The sequence below is a fragment of the Camelus ferus genome, chromosome 2 (genome assembly GCF_009834535.1).
Source record: "Camelus ferus isolate YT-003-E chromosome 2, BCGSAC_Cfer_1.0, whole genome shotgun sequence".
NCBI lineage: Eukaryota > Metazoa > Chordata > Mammalia > Artiodactyla > Camelidae > Camelus > Camelus ferus.
Genome location: NC_045697.1, coordinates 108560830 through 108578245, shown reverse-complemented (window position 1 = coordinate 108578245; position 17416 = coordinate 108560830). Strand labels below are relative to the sequence as shown.

The 17416-nt window shown below is 35.1% G+C and overlaps 1 protein-coding gene across 8 annotated transcripts in view; it reads left to right on the top strand.

The window, feature by feature from the left end:
• FBXW7 (F-box and WD repeat domain containing 7) overlaps positions 1–17416 on the top strand; it is a 198894-nt gene that overhangs the window by 109459 nt on the left and 72019 nt on the right. For 7 of the 8 annotated variants that reach the window (XM_032464917.1, XM_032464890.1, XM_032464915.1 and 4 more), the window contains 2 exons: positions 1133–1182; positions 1857–2426. In XM_032464917.1, the coding sequence (XP_032320808.1) occupies positions 1926–2426 (501 nt within the window). In that variant the 5' untranslated portion in view covers positions 1133–1182; positions 1857–1925. The remainder of the gene's footprint in view (positions 1–1132; positions 1183–1856; positions 2427–17416) is intronic. The other variant, XM_032464907.1, reaches the window with a different exon arrangement.

Here is a 17416-nt window from a genome sequence, read left to right as displayed (position 1 = left end):
ACTTTTATCAGACTTTACTAACAAGAATTGCTCCCATTACTGGTGATGTCCAGGTTACTGAATCTAATGGTCAGTTTTTTTGCCTTCATCCTACCTGAGTTACAGCAATAGCTGTCATTATTTACTTTCTCCTCCTGGGTATGCTTTCTTAGCTTGGCTGCATGAATACCACTCATTCTTGATTTTCCTTCTGAGTCATCTTTGCTGGCTACTCCTCTTCTTTTAGAATGTTGGAGTGCCTCAGGGGTGGGTCCATCTTTAGAACTCTTCTCTTTCTACATTTACACTTCTAGTGTAATTAGAATTTAAGAATTTTCCCCCACACTACAGCTTATTTCTTAGAAATTATAGATTATAGAAAAGAAAATGAAATATTGCTATTTTAAAACTATCTTTGGGACTTACTGACCTCACCTTAGAGCTTGCAGTGAGAATTATAGACGTCTAGGGGGTGATCATCTAGTAGCAAGGTGTGGAGAAGTGGATAAGATCATTATGATAATGATGTAGTTACTCTTAGGGCATGATTAAAAAAAGGGTATTATATTTCTTATATTTCTTATATCTTATAAACCTTAAAGACATTTTTAAAAGGAATTTTATATGAACTTGTGTAGTGTGTTGGCATTTTTTTTAATGTACCTCAAACCTGTACATATAGATACCTGCAAAGGATGAAATTTAAGAATGTTATGAAAAGATTCTATATCAAGTCAAATTTTAGAGCCAATGTTAAAAAACACTAAAGTAAACATGCTTGATATATAAAATTTGAGAAATATGGTAAAAAATAAATTAAAGCACCTATCTTACAACTGCCCAAATGCAGTGTATATTTTGAATTGTTGTCTTCTATCTAGTCCTTATACAGCTTGAAAGTCATGCTATGATTATATAATTTCCTGCATTTTGCCCTTAGGGTAGTGTAATATAATCATCCATGTTTTGATTCACAGATTTTTTAAATGAACATCATGTTTAGGGATTGCACCATAAATGTATTTAATTTCATGGGTTTCTTTGTCTTGAACATTTGGGTTTTGATTATTTGAATTTATGTTTATTTTTATTTTTTGCGTTTGTGAATAAAGCAGCAGTGAGCATTCTCTGCATAATTTTTTTTCTGTTTTAGGATTACTTCCTTAGGATAGATTGCCAGAAGTGGAGTTACTGGGTCAGAGGGTATGAACTTACGAACTTTTTTCTTTTCTTTTTTTTTTTTGAAATAAAATTTTTATTTATTTGATGTTCAGTTGATTTATATTCATTGTGAAAAGTGAAAATTATAATGATTATATTTGATACCTGTCAAAAAACTGTCTAAAGACAAGCTTCTGTGATAAGTTTGGGAAATTCCTAAAATTTTAAAAAAAAAAAGCCTTTTTATCTTGGTTTATCTCAGCATTTCCTGAACTTAACTGAGCAGTGAATAGTTTTTTGTGATACACTTTTTAGCATTTTGTGGAAGTACCCTTTTTAACATTTTGTGGAAGTTTTACAAAGGTTATAGTTTATGAACTACTGATCTAAAATTTAAAATTGTTTTACAGGGTAGATTATGTTTTATTGGTCAAAGCAACTAAATTAAACTGTAACCTTTGTTCTAAAATTATTTTAAAAAGGAGATTAAAATAAAGCTGTTTACTATATGATTTTGTGTATATCTTTATAAAGTCTCATAACTTTTATAATGTAAATGTTCTGTATTGATTTCCTAAAGAACATCTTAATGCCTCAGGGGCATCAGATACTTTTTATAATCTTTAATGAAATTTGGAATATAGACATATAACATAAAAGTAAAAGATAATGTAGATTGTATAAACCTTTTTCTCGCCCCCCTTTCCCCCCTGCAGAATGTGAAAACCTTTGCATCTTCTGATAGTCTAGCCAAGGTTCAAGAAGTAGCAAGCTGGCTTTTGGAAATGAATCAGGAACTGCTCTCTGTGGGCAGCAAAAGACGACGAACTGGAGGCTCTCTGAGAGGGAACCCTTCCTCAAGCCAGGCAGATGAGGAACAGATGAATCGTGTGGTAGAGGAGGAACAGCAGCAGCAGCTAAGACAACAGGACGAGGAGCACACTGCGAGGAATGGTGAAGTCGTTGGAGCAGAACCTAGACCTGGTGACCAAAATGATTCCCAGCAAGGACAATTGGAAGAAAACAACAATCGGTTTATTTCCATAGACGAGGACTCCTCGGGAAACCAAGAAGAACAAGAGGAGGATGAGGAGCATGCTGGCGAACAAGATGAGGAGGATGAAGAGGAGGAGGAAATGGACCAGGAGAGTGATGACTTTGATCAGTCTGATGACAGTAGCAGGGAAGATGAACATACACATAGTAACAGTGTCACAAACTCTAGTAGTATCGTGGACCTGCCTATTCACCAACTCTCCTCCCCGTTCTATACAAAGACAACAAAAGTGAGTACATTTAGTCTGCTGTTCACCTGAGAAATTTGACGTATCTATATTAATTGTAGTGAAACTTTCCTCACAATCTTTGTATTACTGCAGAATTAATCTTCAGATGTGTAGTAATAAAATGAACTGATTTTTGTTTTATAGGGAGTATTAGAAAAAATTAGAAATAGAAATACCAATAATGGGATGTTATTACAAATGGAGAGAAGGTATTTGATTCTATTGCTATGAAAAATCATTAATGTCAAATTTCATTGTAAATTTTGTCCCTGCAGCGGGGTTAGTAGGTTGTGTGCAGTGGAAGGGGTTGGAGTGAAACATGATTTGTGTGAATCAAGTAGTGAAGAATCTTTTCTTATTTACAAAGTGCAGCTGGTCTGGTGGGCTTTGTATTCACAGGTGTTACTCCAAGGTACAGGTTACTGGGAGTTACCTCGAATTAGTTTTCTTATGATGATTAACGTGTATCCTTTGTGAGCAGTTTTCTCTTTGTTATGTAAACAAGAAGAAATTACAGCCTGAATATTAGTATTTGGTTGTTGGAGAAATCTAAGTAGGTATTTTTAAAAGTTAAAGCACTAGATGGTGACATATTTAAGATTGTGAAACACTTTTCCTACATTATAAAACAGCAGAAATGTATGGTGCTATCTTCACTGCTTGTTTTCTTCTAGTTATGTTATTAAAATTAAAACATTTAGGAGCATTGGAGGAATTGGGGTTCTTTTCTGACTCCATTTTACTGGAACGCTCCATTTACTTCTCCAGGCGATCAGAGTATTTACTGTAGGGTAACCACACCATTTTGGTTGGTATTTGACTGTGAGAAGTAGGAGATAATGTAAAGATGCACTTTACATTATCAAAGAGTCCCAGCTTTCTGTCGGGTTTCTGCCACTGCTTCCCTCGCCTGCAGTGTTCCTTTCCCTTTCCCATCCTGGGAAACAGCTCTGTTGTGTCTGCCTCCTTGTCTCATTTAGCTAGTGGTAGCCCATGAGTTAGCCATAGATATGATTTAAAAGGTAGACAGTTAGACTCCTGTCTGAACTGGAGGAGGCCTATCAATTCAGAGACGTGGTGACTAGCCTGTTGCTGAGAAAAGCAATTCCATTTTGTGCAGTCCTTGGAGGCCATGCCGGAGTTAAGGACTGGGTACACTGTCACTATCACATACTATCACTGCTTCCCTGAATTATCTTTGCTGGTTAGGGAGGGAGGTGCTGTCTGAGCTGGAAGGCGGAGTGACTGGGAAGCTGCAGTAAATTTGGAATTGCAGTGCTAATTCTTTGGGGAGGCGTATGGGCTTCTTTCCTTGGAGCGTTCCTGGATATGTTACTTAAAATTGTGGTCATGATAAGGGGCAGGGATTGTGGAGAGAAGGAAGTAGCATTTCTCTCACTACCCAGTCTTTTATTGTATTCCCTTTCCCTCATCAAAGTATAGTCCAAATGAAGTAATACAGTGTCTGGGCTTTGCTTCAAAATAATACTGAACGGGGAAAAAGGAAGTAGGGTATAGATTGGCCATGAGTTGCTAATTGTTGAAGCTGGGTTGTAGGATCATGGGGGTTCATGGGTATAATCTGTGTAGTTTTTAATGTTTAAAGTTTTCCACAATAAAAAAAATTAAGTTGTAAAGAATATGAACACACACACACACATAAATACACAAAGAGTTTTTTCTTTACATACCTTGGTCTTGTTGACTAGCTCTTAAGTAAGTGCTGACTTCTCTGCATTGAATTTTATTTTCTCTGTTTTTGGTGCTATTGAAGTTACAGGAAATTCAATAAGACCATCATGTGCATTTTGCTGGAGTTAGAATTTATCTTAATCAATATTTTGGGCAGCATTGCTGTCTAATGTTCTGTCTAAAGAGGAGAGAAAGTAAAAAGAATTATACTCAGAATGAATGAGGTATGTAGCACAATTTCTGTCCCTTTTTCCCCCTCAGGCTTCTACGCTCATAGATCTTTATGTTTGTGTGCTTTCTGGTTCTTTATCATTTAAAAATTAGATAAAAATCATGAATATCCGTGTAGAGTAGACTATGAGTTAAACAATTCTTTGGAAAGGAGCATTTTAACTCAAATAATATCTTACTTATTTTACAGACATTCAAATAAATAATAATCTGTGGTGGTTTATACTCTTACTCTTATTTGCTTATTTTTAAATTTTACAGTGAATCATTTGTTTAGCCCATAGAAAGCATAAAAACAGATTTAACATCATCCTCTGTAACCTAACTTGACCTAGAATGAAGTATCTTAGACGCTTGGCTTAATACTTGCAGTGCTATGTCACTTTTGCTTCAGCTTGTGAAACTTAAACTTTTTCTAAAACATACTTATCCCTAATTTCCCTAGCCTGTCTGCAAGTTCAGATTTTATTTAGTTGGTTGGTCTAAGAAGGAATTGGCCTCAAGCAGTGGTTTTCATCCCTTTTACCACCCTTGTCTCAAGGTGTGGAAGTGGTGCTTTGACCCTCAGCCAGAGTCGGAATGACTAACACTGGCAGCTGCAGCCCTGCTTTGGGGATGAGGCTCAGAGCAATTACAGTGCAGTGTGCCCAGCTCCTGCCTTCTGATCTCTTGATCCCTCTCCCTCAAGGTTGTATCGGAAGAGTGAGTTTATGTCTGTCCTCTTTTTTCTGAGGGTTCAGTTGGAGGAATAGGGGTTTAGGATTTAATTGCATTATCTTATTTAAGAAAGAAGATTAATCAGAACTCAGCTTTTCTGAAGAATGCAAATCTATCAGTGAGTTCTGCTGCATTTTAAATTAAAAACAAGAAAGCCAGCTAGACGAATCATATCATTTTCCCAAAGGAGAAGCCATCATAATGTTCAGGAGGAAAACTTCCAGTATACAGATTTGATGGGTGCTTTATCTTTCCCTTCCCTTCAAGATGAAATCATAAATAGTACTTTTAGGTATGTCTGTGTGGATAGCTACCTCCTTAAAAACAAAGTGTATTGAATTTAAATCTGTTTTCCCTAGTCACTCTTAAGTTGTGGATATAAATTATAGCTCTCTGTATACAAGGCCACAGGAGTGGACTGAGTACTAACAACAGCAGGGATAGATACATTTGTGTGTGTGTGTGTGTGTGTGTGGTGTGTATGTGTGTGTGTACACGTGTACGTGCTGTTGCTATGCTCTTTAGTTGGAGGTCATTTGCTTTTATAAATATGGCAAGACGAATATAAAACTATTTGATTGCCAAGGCAGAGATGCCCTTCTGCAAAGTAGAATGTCAATATGAAGTTGGCCCATTTTCCTTTTTGTCCATTCTTGAAACACTTCTTCTAGATTATTCTAATACTTTATTTTTCAACAACATTTTGAAAGCATCACATATTACTGTGTTACTTTAAAAGAAAATGTTAGTCACCCATGTTTATGAATCTTTTAAATACAGTAAATAGGGGGAAAGCTTTCACTATTTCAAAGTTTATTTTGGAGCAGCTTTAAATTATTGATTATCATAAACATAAGACACTTTAAATTCTTAATACATAAGACACTTCTACAGACATTACCCTAAGCCACAATTTCTTTCAAGTCCTCTTAAACTGTGACTTTTGAGAAGAGTAGAGGTATAATAATTTATTTTCAAAATCCCATTTTTTTATATTAATGTAGGGTTAACCTTCTACATCTTACCCAGCACACCTTTCAAAAAAATTTTTTTTGGTAGTTTCTTAAACATACCCTTTGGACAGCTAGACTTACTTATTTGTCATTACTGAACATGCTGTTTATGAAACTATGGTATTAAGGAGAAAAACCATTTTTGGTCCTTCATTGCATTGGTCTTTTTTTTTTTGAAAGCATATTGGAGACTATCAAAACTCTTAGGACAATCTTTTTTCCCTGTAGTCACCAAAGATTTATTCTAATGGGAGCCTATGGCAATAATATACAGTAGAAATTCCAGACTTTCTTAATGTTAAAAGTCAAGGGTCATGCCGGTCAAGAATTGGTGTTTATTAAGTCCATACTCTTTGCAAGTTCCCATGACGGTTAAGTAAGCAGAGGTTGCAGACAGGCCAAATGATTCACCCCAATATCACACTGTAAGTGGGAAGAGATTTTAAGCCAGATCTGCCTAATTTCAAAACAGCCCTCTTCTTTCCATGTGCTATGCTGCCCCCTATAGTAGAAACATCACCAAACAAGATTTTCAATAGAAATGCAAGTCTATTTACGTTCTAGACTCTGGAGTGTGGTGACTTTCTAATACCATACCACGTTTGAAATCAACAGAGCTATCCTTTAGAAAGTGCAGAGAGCTCAGTTAAGTGCTTTCCTTTGTAGTATTTAATGAATACTGAAGTTACAAGGACTCAAGGCTAAAGTTGTAACAGGAAGAAATGACAATGAAATTTGAGACAGGATAACAGATACCGCTCTCTCTGGAGTCCATCAAATGTGTTTCTTAATTAGGAATTGTGTGCTAGCTATTTCTGTAAATTTGGCTCAATCTTTGCAAATTCTAAAGTCAACTTGCTTCCCCAGATAGGAATGCCCATCTCTTCAGTTTTTACACCCTATGTCAACAGTCTTATCATAATTAAGGACAAAAATATCTTGTTTTCTGAAGAGATGCCCAGCCCATGCTAAAGGCTCCTTTTCCATGTTTAATGTAGAATATCAGCTCATTTTCTACTAAAATGAAAAGCAGATGAGATTACCATTAGGCCAGGTCTTGTATCCTCCTGATCTTCTCCTGAAGAGAACCACATTTGAGCACTGATCTCTGTTTCTTCCATATCAGTCATTAGTGTCTTCTATTTGTTCTCACATAACTTCATTCCTTACTTCAAATTAGTGTATTTTTTCCCATCCTGATTGTTAGATATCTCTTGGTAACTAAGCAGTTTTTAAAAAATCTTTTTTGCCTCAAATAAGAAATATATTTAGAAAAAAAATATACATATACAAATACATAGTCAAAGAAGCAGTATGTCTAGTGTCTAGTGTCTAGAGGCCTGAAACTTCTTCTTGTCTCTCGCTTCCAAACAATAGAGGAAGTAGGTACAAGAATCACTTGCCAATCAGGGAATCAAAATTACAGTTTTGTTTCTAGTCCACCATCCACCAACTACTCTCTTGAGCCAGAGCTACTGGGAAACTCTTCAGGACCATGCGGGTAACATCTGCAATCTAATCAGGCTCTAAATTCTGTTGTATTTAGTTTAAGTTCTAGAGAGTGATGGCCATGTCAGGAAGCCCCTGGCCTTGTCTTGTTCCTGTAAGAGAAAGAATTTAGATTTGAACTCTGTTCAGTGTAGAGATGTCCAGAGAGCATAAAGTGCTGTATAAGGCATCAGTCATCTTGAATTAAATCCACTAGGACACATAACCCAACAGGTAGCCGTGTCCCCTACATTTGTGAAGGAGGACAAACTAGAAAATTCACTCAGCCCAGTTTAACTCAATTTTAAGCATGTGGAGAGAGGAGAGTGAAAGTGGAGGGAAGAGGACACACTGGAGGAGATGAATTCTCCGCTAACAGAGTGAAGAGCTTTTCAAACTTGAGCTTGAGTTCTGATTTTGCCACTCATTTTATGACCATACATATGTAATCTAATTGATCTGTTCTATCTGTAAAATAAGACTGTAATACCTACTTCACTGGGTTTTTGTAAGGACTAAGTAAAATAATGTATGTAAAGCAAGTAGTGTTGTGCCTGGGACACGTGGGTAGTTTACAGGTGTAAGCCTGTGACCTCATTTTGTCTGTCTGTCTCCTGTCCCTCATCCCTCATCTCACGCAATACACTTCATTTCCCACAGAAGATATCAGTGTATATACTTTTTATGACTGTTAATGTTCAGTCATATCTCCCTCTAGTGGAAAAAGATATTAATGGAGAAATAGATAAATACTTTTAAAAGAGTGTGCAGGAGGATCGGGACATATGGTAATAAGCTGGGCCCATTTCTAATAAAAATTAAAATATAACACATCTCCAAGGGGATGCTATGTACAGATCTTCCTACTTGATATGTATGTACCATTTCCTTCCATTAGATTTTGTCAGTTTCTTTAAATTTTCTTCTTCAGAAACATCTGTATACTTAAATGCTTTGTGAATTTTATAATTAGATGTCAAAATGAACTTTAGTATATGGTCAATTTCTAATTAATTCCTATTAGTGCAGTTTAAAAAATACTTACTAACATTATTTTAAACCATAATAGCTCTAAATGTTGGTCATGTTTAAATCTATATCCTATTCACTGCAAATAATTAAAAATAATTTTTAATTATGGATTTTAATTATAGACCAAAAAAAATCTTCCCATAGAATGTTGGATTTCAAAATGTTTTATAGTGTTCCATTGATTTGTACTTTACACAGATGATAAACTTCTCTGAAATACCCACAAATACCACAAATAGTTATACTCAAAATGTTCCTGAGGCAGTCGCTTCATATGTAGATAATTAAAATGAACTGCTCTTTATTAATGTTGTTTTTGCTGGTGATAGAGAAGATGCTATGGAGAAGATAAAGGAGATATCATGGTGGGTTCTCTTTTCACTTTGGTAGGTGACTCCAAAATTAGGTATCCAGCTCCTGTCATTCACCCAAACCTCAGTCCTGCATTTCTGTCTATCTATTGGACATTGTCACCTGAGCAGTCAACTGAAAACTAAAACTACCTTTCCTTTCTTCCTACCAATTTTTTATTTTCCTTTTAGATTTTCTAGTCTCTTAGTATTCTGGTCTTCTCGTCATTTGGTGGGAAAATGGTTTGACCTTTTCTTTATCCAAGCCTATGGGTCTGCTGAAAGAGTTTAACAGATGAGAACTCTTGATCTTCGGTTTTCTTACCCTCAGGCACTTGTGAGATAAAAATTGGAGAGTCAGTGTTTAAAAATTAAAGGGCATCTTTGCTTAGGTTTCTGTTTCAATAGGCTGTAATGCCATGTCCTGGACAGTGTGTTGGCAGTATGAATGATTGGATGAATTTTTTAAACTGAATTTTTAGTTCAGTAACCTCAATATAAATATCGAGTGCCCCATTTCCCACTGAAGAAGCCAAATTCCATAGGTGGACATTTGAAGTCTGTTATTGTCTTACCAGTTTCGTTTTAGCTGATTCTATCTCCATTCCTCCACTTCCTTTTAATAAATCCTCCTTAATAAAATGAAATAAGGTACATTTCACCTTATAAGATGTACCCAAGCTGGACTATAAATTATAAATAGGCATGCCATTTAAGTTCAGTTTAAAACTCAGATTTTCAATATAAAGATGATTACATTGAGGAATATTATAATAACATAGCAGTTTGAGAGTAAAATTCCCCTGAGGAGAAGTTAAAAACCACAATTTAAGAACCATGTTGCTAAGATACAGAAATCAATTGAAGGCAACTCATACAGTCATTAAAAATCATATTTTAAAGGAAATTTAATAATAGGTAAAGCTTACAAATACAATATTTACTAAAAATATAAATGTGATCCTGACTATGAAATAAACTTACAATAATTCCCTCCCCCATATATATGCATGAGAAAAGATCAGAAAGAAACCAAATGTTAGGAGTTACCTCTGAATGTGGTTGAATTATTTTTTTTCTTACATGCTTTTCACAATTTCCCAAGCTTGTTACAACAGGTATATATTACTGTTACTTATTAGAAAAAAAAAAAACTGTATCTACTAGAAACTAATTCTGACGTACTTAGTCTTTTGATAACTTTCACAATGTATAATACTCAGTGGAAGACTGGATAAAAAGACACCTTTCACAAGGAAGGGCATTATATAATGATCTCTTCGTGAACATGCAGCTGAGCATAGTGGAAGAAAGCAATGCAGCCTTTAACAGTTCACTGTGTAGCCAATTCCTCACATCTCCATGACTCAGGTGCCATCCTAGCAATTCTCTAAGGTCAACTTAACCACATTATTAGAAGAGCAGTAGTTAGCATGGTAGTGTCTTTGTTTTTAAGACATTTATTTAATATGTGGTTTCTTTAGAGAGTTACTTAAGAGTAGCCTTGACAGCACTTTTGGCTCTCCCTAAAACACGAGTGTCTTTCATTTAAAAATCCTTCTGTGAGCAATTTCAGAGTCTATCTTTTAAAGTATAATTCTAAAGTGCTTTACCAGGAAGTCACCAGTGCTCTCCCTCCCCTTCCCTATTTCCCAACCTCTCATTTCTTCAAACTAATTAATATATTTAAACTGCTTAGGTTTTCCATCCTAATTTTAAGTCTCCTGAGATAGACTCCGAAGGGGACCTTTGAGATCACCAAGTCCAAACCTGCTTTATCAAGAGACTCAAGCTTGAAAATGAAGTCATCACTAGGGCATACTACAGTGTGAAGCAGCATTATATTTTTAGACAGTTCTTCATGTTGACATCTATTATTCTTCTTTGGTCCTTGCTCTTCCATGTAGAGCAGTGATAGCCTTTCCTTACAGGAGAAGACTGCTGTCATGTTCATCCGTAATCTTTTCTCCAGACTTCATGCCTTCAGTGTGTTTTCCAGGATCACCATCCTGGTTGCCCTTCTCTGGACAAATTGATCTTGAAAGTGTTGTGTCCTGTAGTCAACGGTGGTGCTGCTTGGTGCAGTAGAGCCAGACTATTACCTGTTCTTACTCTGAATCTCATCAGTGCAGTGGAGAACAGCATTAATAATAATGCTACTACTACTACTAAACCATTTATTGAGCACTATTTACTATGTGCTAGAACACTGTGCTAAATAATTTACATATATAACCTCATTTAATCTTAACAGTCCTGTTATGTAGGTTCTAATTTTTATCTCCATGTCAGAGATGAGAAACAAGTGGAGAGAAGTTAAGTAATTCATGAGTGGTCAGTCATCCGGTAAGTAGTGGGGCTAGGAATGTGAACCTAGAACTTGTCCTGGGTCCAAGTTAAAATTTGTTAAAATTTGAAAATTCAGTGAAACAGTAATTTGGGGAGGAAGTGGGCAATAGAATTATCCGTAAAGCCACCTAACACCTGTTTTTGTGCCCCCTCTCCAAAAGTTGCCCCATCTTAATCTCTACTCCCATAGTATCTTTATTATGACTCATATTGTATTAAAATTGTTTTTCTGTCTCCCTCCTATTCACACCCTTTGATTTCTTATTTATCTTGCCTGATAGTGCTTATCATGTATAAGACATCCCAATACCTAATAATTTGTCAGTAAATAATTACTGAATAAATTTTTACATACGACTTGCCAGACCTTGACCACATGGAGACATAGTTTGCATAGCTAGGGTCAGTGTGTAGACTGTTTTGCATTCCTGCTTCTTGTAACATCCATGTGCAGGTTTTGTTGTAGGCATTTTCAACTCCTTTGGTTAAATACCAGTGAGCATGATTGCTGGGTCGTATGGTAAGAATATTTTAATTTTGTAAGAAATTGCCAAACTGTCTTCCAGAGTGACTGTACCATTTGCATTCCCACCAGCAATGAATGAGAGAGTTCTGTTGCCAGCATTTGATATTGTTAATGTTTTGGATTTTGGCAATTCTAATAAACGTGTAGTGGCATTTCATTGTTGTTTTAATTTGAAATTCCCTAATGACATATGATATTCAGCATCTTTTCGTATGTTTACTTGCCATCTGTACATCTTCTTTGATGAGGTATCTGTTCAGACCTTTTACCTGTTTTTTAATAGGATTGTTTGTTTTCTTATTATTCAGTTTTAAGAGTTCTTCAAATATTTTGGATAACAAGCAACTGTCGTATTGTCTCTTCCAAGCATTTTCTCGTAGTCAGTGGCTTATCTTCTCATTCTCATGACACTGTTTTTCACAGAACAGTTTTTAATTTTAAAGAAGTCCAGGTTATCAGTTATTTCTTCCATAGATTGTATCTTAAGTGTTGTATTTAGAAAGTCTTCAGCATGTCCAAGGTCATCTACGTTTTCTTCTATATTATCTTCTAGGAGTTTTATAGTTTTGTGTTTTACATTTAGGTCTATGATACATTTTGAGTTAATTTTGGCATGTGCATGTCTGGTTGTTCAGCTCCATTTGTTGAATAGACAGACTGTTTCATTGTATTGCCTTTGCTCCTTTGTCAAAGATATTTATGTAGGTCTGTTTCTGGACCCTTTATTTTGTAAATTTTTTTTTTTTTTTTTGTATCCACAACATCTTTCTCTACTTTTATAGGGTAACCTATGAAATTCATTGTTGGATAGCTTTTCTCTGTTGATTACAACCCTGGTGTATAGGTTGGGTATGTAACATTAGGCAGAGTTGTGTGCTGAAAAGAATAGGAGGTAAGAAGTCCTATCTGCTCTCTCTCACCATCTCCTTGAGCTCATTTCTTCATCATTAAACTAGGAATATGGTACCTGTTCTTATTGCAAATGGTTGTGTAGAGTTTAAATGAGGTAATGAATGTGAAATGCTTTGCAAGTTTTAAAAGGCTGTGCAAACATATGATGTGATCATTTTTATTGACCTCGTTATGTCCATGTAAGATGACATGGTCATCAGCAAGGCAGGGATTTATCCAGTGTTGCTCTTGCATATTTTTTCTTATTCATTTACTTTACTGGGTTTCTTTTTCCCGTGTCAAGATTTGCATCTTTGTTCTTGTGATCAGTGAGAGATTCCTTCCAACGTGATGAGGTAAACCTAAATGGTGATAAGCTCATTATTACAAGCTACAAGACCTACTTATTGCTGAGAAATGCTTGCACATTATCAATAAAACAAGTTTGGAAAGGAAAATGAGGACATTTTGTTCTTTTGATCCATTTGTCTATTTGTTTACCAGTACCACACTGTCTTGATTATGGTAGCTTTATATTAATCCTTGAAGTTGAATGGTGTTAGTCCTCTGACTTTGGTCTTTTCTTTCAATATTGAATTGAGTATTCTGGGTCTTTTGTCTCTCCATATAAACTTTAGAATCAGCTTATCAGTATCCACAAAATTACTTTCTTGGATTTTAGTTGGGATTGCATTGAATCACATCAGATGGTGAAAAACTGACATCTTGACAATAATAAGTCTTCATATCTAAGAACATGGACTCTATCTCTCCATTTAGTTAGTTCTTTATCTTTCATCAGAGTCTTGCAGTTTTCCTCATACAGATCTTGTGCTTATTTTGTTAGATTTATGCCTAGGTGTTTCATTTGAGGGGGTGCTATTGTAAAGGATAACATGTTTTTAATTTCAAATTCACTCGTTCATTGCTGATATATAGGAAGGTGGTTGACCTTTGTGTATTAACCTTGTATCCTGTATCCTTGCTATAGTCGCTTATTAGTTCCAGAATTTTTTTTTGTTGTTTTTGTTGTTGATTCTTTCTGATTTTCTTCATAGATGATCGTGTCATATGTGACTAAATTATTTCTTCCTAATCTACATGTTCTTTATTTTCTTTTCTTGCCTTACTGCGTTAGCTAGGATTCCCAGTACAATATTGAAATTAGACAAGACATCCTTGCCTTGTTCCTGATCTTATTTCCTTCAGCTTGTTTCTGTCCTACTCTGTACCTCAGCAGCAGCAATTTGTTTGACATTTCTGAGCATAGAGGAATTCAGGCTACTTTGATACCTTTGTACCTTATCTTTGATACCTTTTTCCTTATCTTTTAAATGTCTTCCTCATCCTATAGCCTCCTTCAGATTTCTATGTTTCTTTCTAAGATCTTTTTCAAATCTCACCTGCTTTAAGGATATTTCATAGAACTCTGAGCAAAATTCTGTATCTCCACTAGGTCTTAGTTTTTGATGTATTTTGTGATAGTTATAGACAGCTTTGGTTTTTTTTTTTTTTAATTCATGTATATTTAGATTGCTGATTCTCTAGATTATTGATTCATTAGATTGTAGATTCTCTAAGATTGTGCTGTGTCTTACAGGACCTTGTACTTTGCGTGCAGAAAATGCTTAAAAAATTGAATTCGATTTCCAGAAAACAAAATCTTATGTATTTTTTACAAACACAGCCTGGCTTAATTCCTGTTCCACTTAATGTAAATGCTTATAGATTTTTGAACCTAAGTACAAGATTTTTAATTGGTCCCTATTAGATTTTCTATTGTTACTTGCCATTGTGCCTCCATCCTCGCTAAGTTTACCTTTTGGCTCCTTCTTTACCAAGTTCTTCTTTACTAAGATTGTTTTGTATCAAAATTCTATCTTCCAGCAGATTCACAGTCATTCCCAGTTTGTAGTTCTCAAGGCATTTATATCCACATTCAAATAATTAAATCAGTGGTATCTTCAGTGAGGAAGTGAAAACTAGGCTGGGACCTAAAGGATAGATAAGATTTTGGGAGGCTGTAAAGAAATGAAAATGAGGAGTCATAACTTTTTTGAATAGTGGCAGAATTTTTAGAAGTAAGTATAGAGCCTTTCTAGGTGACTGACTGAATTTATTCCAGATATCTATATGGGTTTATATTGGGCAAATTTGTTTAAATTTTCTTTTTATCCTACCTGTTTCTAATAATTTACTGACTGGCTAAATGGTACTTTGAGGGTTCATTTGCAGAGTTTCCATGCTGGAGTCAACTTACTACCTTGACATTTGGGGGACTGATCTTGATGCCAAGTACAAAAGCTTCAGATCTTCCCTGTGGTTTCTGAAGTTTTAACTCAGAAATATTATATGCTTAAGGTTATAGGAAGTGAATGACAGGGCCAGGGGGATATACTTTAGATCTTGCTTATACCAGTCCTTGCCTTCCCTCTCCAAAGCTCCAATATATAAACAATAAATATAAATACATGTTTTAAAAACCTGTAATAAACTTAGGTCCATTTTGAAATTAGTGTTTCATCAAGTTTATTTAGACAGTGATAATCAACTTTTATGGAATAAAAAGTAATGATCAATTTTTAAACCTTTTCACCAGTGATTACAATCTTAATTTGCTTGTGAGTCTACTTTTTTACTTTGACTCTTGTCCCAAAAATCTCAGTCTCATCTTTGACCTTTCTTCTGGGGGATACAATTTTCATGTATTTCATTGCTTTGGTTGCTGTAATGAATGTCTATTATCTATAAATTATGATAAAGGGAAAAACCAAGTTGGATGAATTATAGAAATAGAACACAGATAAAAGAAAATATGATTTGCGAATTTAGATTAGTTGCATTTTAAATGCCTACCTAATTTGTATCATGGCACTATTATTTTTGTTTATTATTTGAAAATTCAATACTGTTTAGTTTTAATTGAGAAATGCTATTTCTTTTCCATTTAGGATTGAGATTTTCTTTTTAATGGTAAGTCTTTAAGGACATTTCATAATTCTTTCAGTGGATACTCTAAACATGGATAGCAGTTCAAAAGAAAACACAGAAGTAAATCCAGAGATGATACAACACATTTGGGTCTGTGTGGAAGTCATACATGAATATGTTTAGCGTACTTAGTAAATCAGAGGAAGTTTTTTTTTTTTTTTAATATGAAACACCATTAAGAATTCATCTGTTTCTTTATTGAACACTAGAGGGCCATACAGCACCTTATTGCTGTTGATGAAAGAGCTGCTTTTAATGTATTTAAATATGTTTAGTAAGTACTGTTCTCTCTTCTACTTTGTGTTCTAGTACACTATTTCTTGTTTAGAATTAGAAATTAATATTTGGAGTAGTTATGTACAGTGTCATGTAATACGTGAGATACCTAGGATTGTCCTTTTTTTTAACCCTCAGCTAGCATATATTTGTTTTGCTATTTTTAAACGGCAGTAACAACAAAAGGTGAAGAGTGAGCCCTGTGGTAAAAGTACATATGCGCCCAAACTTACTGTATTTTGGGAATATGTGTAAGCTTTTTGAAAATTTCTCAAGTATCTGCACATCAGTGCATTAAAAACAAAACTCTTGTCATTGTTCGTTGCTCTGAGCATCCTCAGCGTAGATGTGAGAAAAGAATGATCCCTCCAAGAGGCTCTCTCCCTTGTTCACATTTTCTCTTTTGTTAACATTGAAGGTAATATTTCAGGGCATAGCCTGAACATTCTGAACTAAAGAATATTTGAGCAAACACCTCTTCTTCCTCAATTTCTTTTGCTTGCTTGGGATGACAAAATGAGAAATACAATCTACAGGTCCCAAACAGGTGCTGTGAATGAGTGAACAAAGTCATGATTGAGCCAGTAAGATTGCTCAGGCTCTTATGAACTACAAGGCACATGCCTTCCCTAAAAGGTGCTAACATTCAGTAAAAAGGAAATAGAAAAACATTGTGCAGCCTCCAAAAAAACTGACTTTGAGCGACACTTGACCTATGGGCTACTATTTATCTTTGATGGCTTCTAAAAAGAAGTTCAGCAGCTTAAGTATAGCCTTTGGATCACTACCATTTTCTGAAAACCATACTTATTGCTGTATTTTAAAAGATTAACATTAGCTTAAGTCATTAAATACAGAGCTTAAATTCTGTTCTTTTTGCTCAGGTAGTAAAATTAGCTATTAATAGCATAATTTATTTGGTGAATGTTAATTAGTCAGTAACGTAAACAAGGGGAAAAAAACAGATTGGTATCTGGATATGGTGAGAAACACCTAACCTCTTCCTACTTGAGAAGAAGAAATATTAGATGCAGTCGATGGATTGAAGACATTAAAGTTTTGCATTTTTAACATGTATCTGGAGAAAACATTAGCTTTACTAGTTAAAATTTGGTTCAATTTAGCAATATTATTAAGCTCTGAAAGAATTGCCATTTTTCTTCTAAGATGTGCCAGTTTCATACTAGCTTTTATGGGAGTGAGGAGAGTGAGGTGTTAAGGCACATTGCTGTGTTGAATGCATGCAGTACATCCACTATAAGGGCATTGCATTTTAGAGAGGTTAATGGGGGAAGGGCAAGTGAGAACTGATGGTATGTGGTAATTTACAAAGGTAAAAGATCACTTTGATTGCCTAAAAGGTCAGAAGGTTTGGGAAAAACAGGTTAGTATGAATACTAGAAGTGTTTCTACAATACCATTTACCTGTACTTG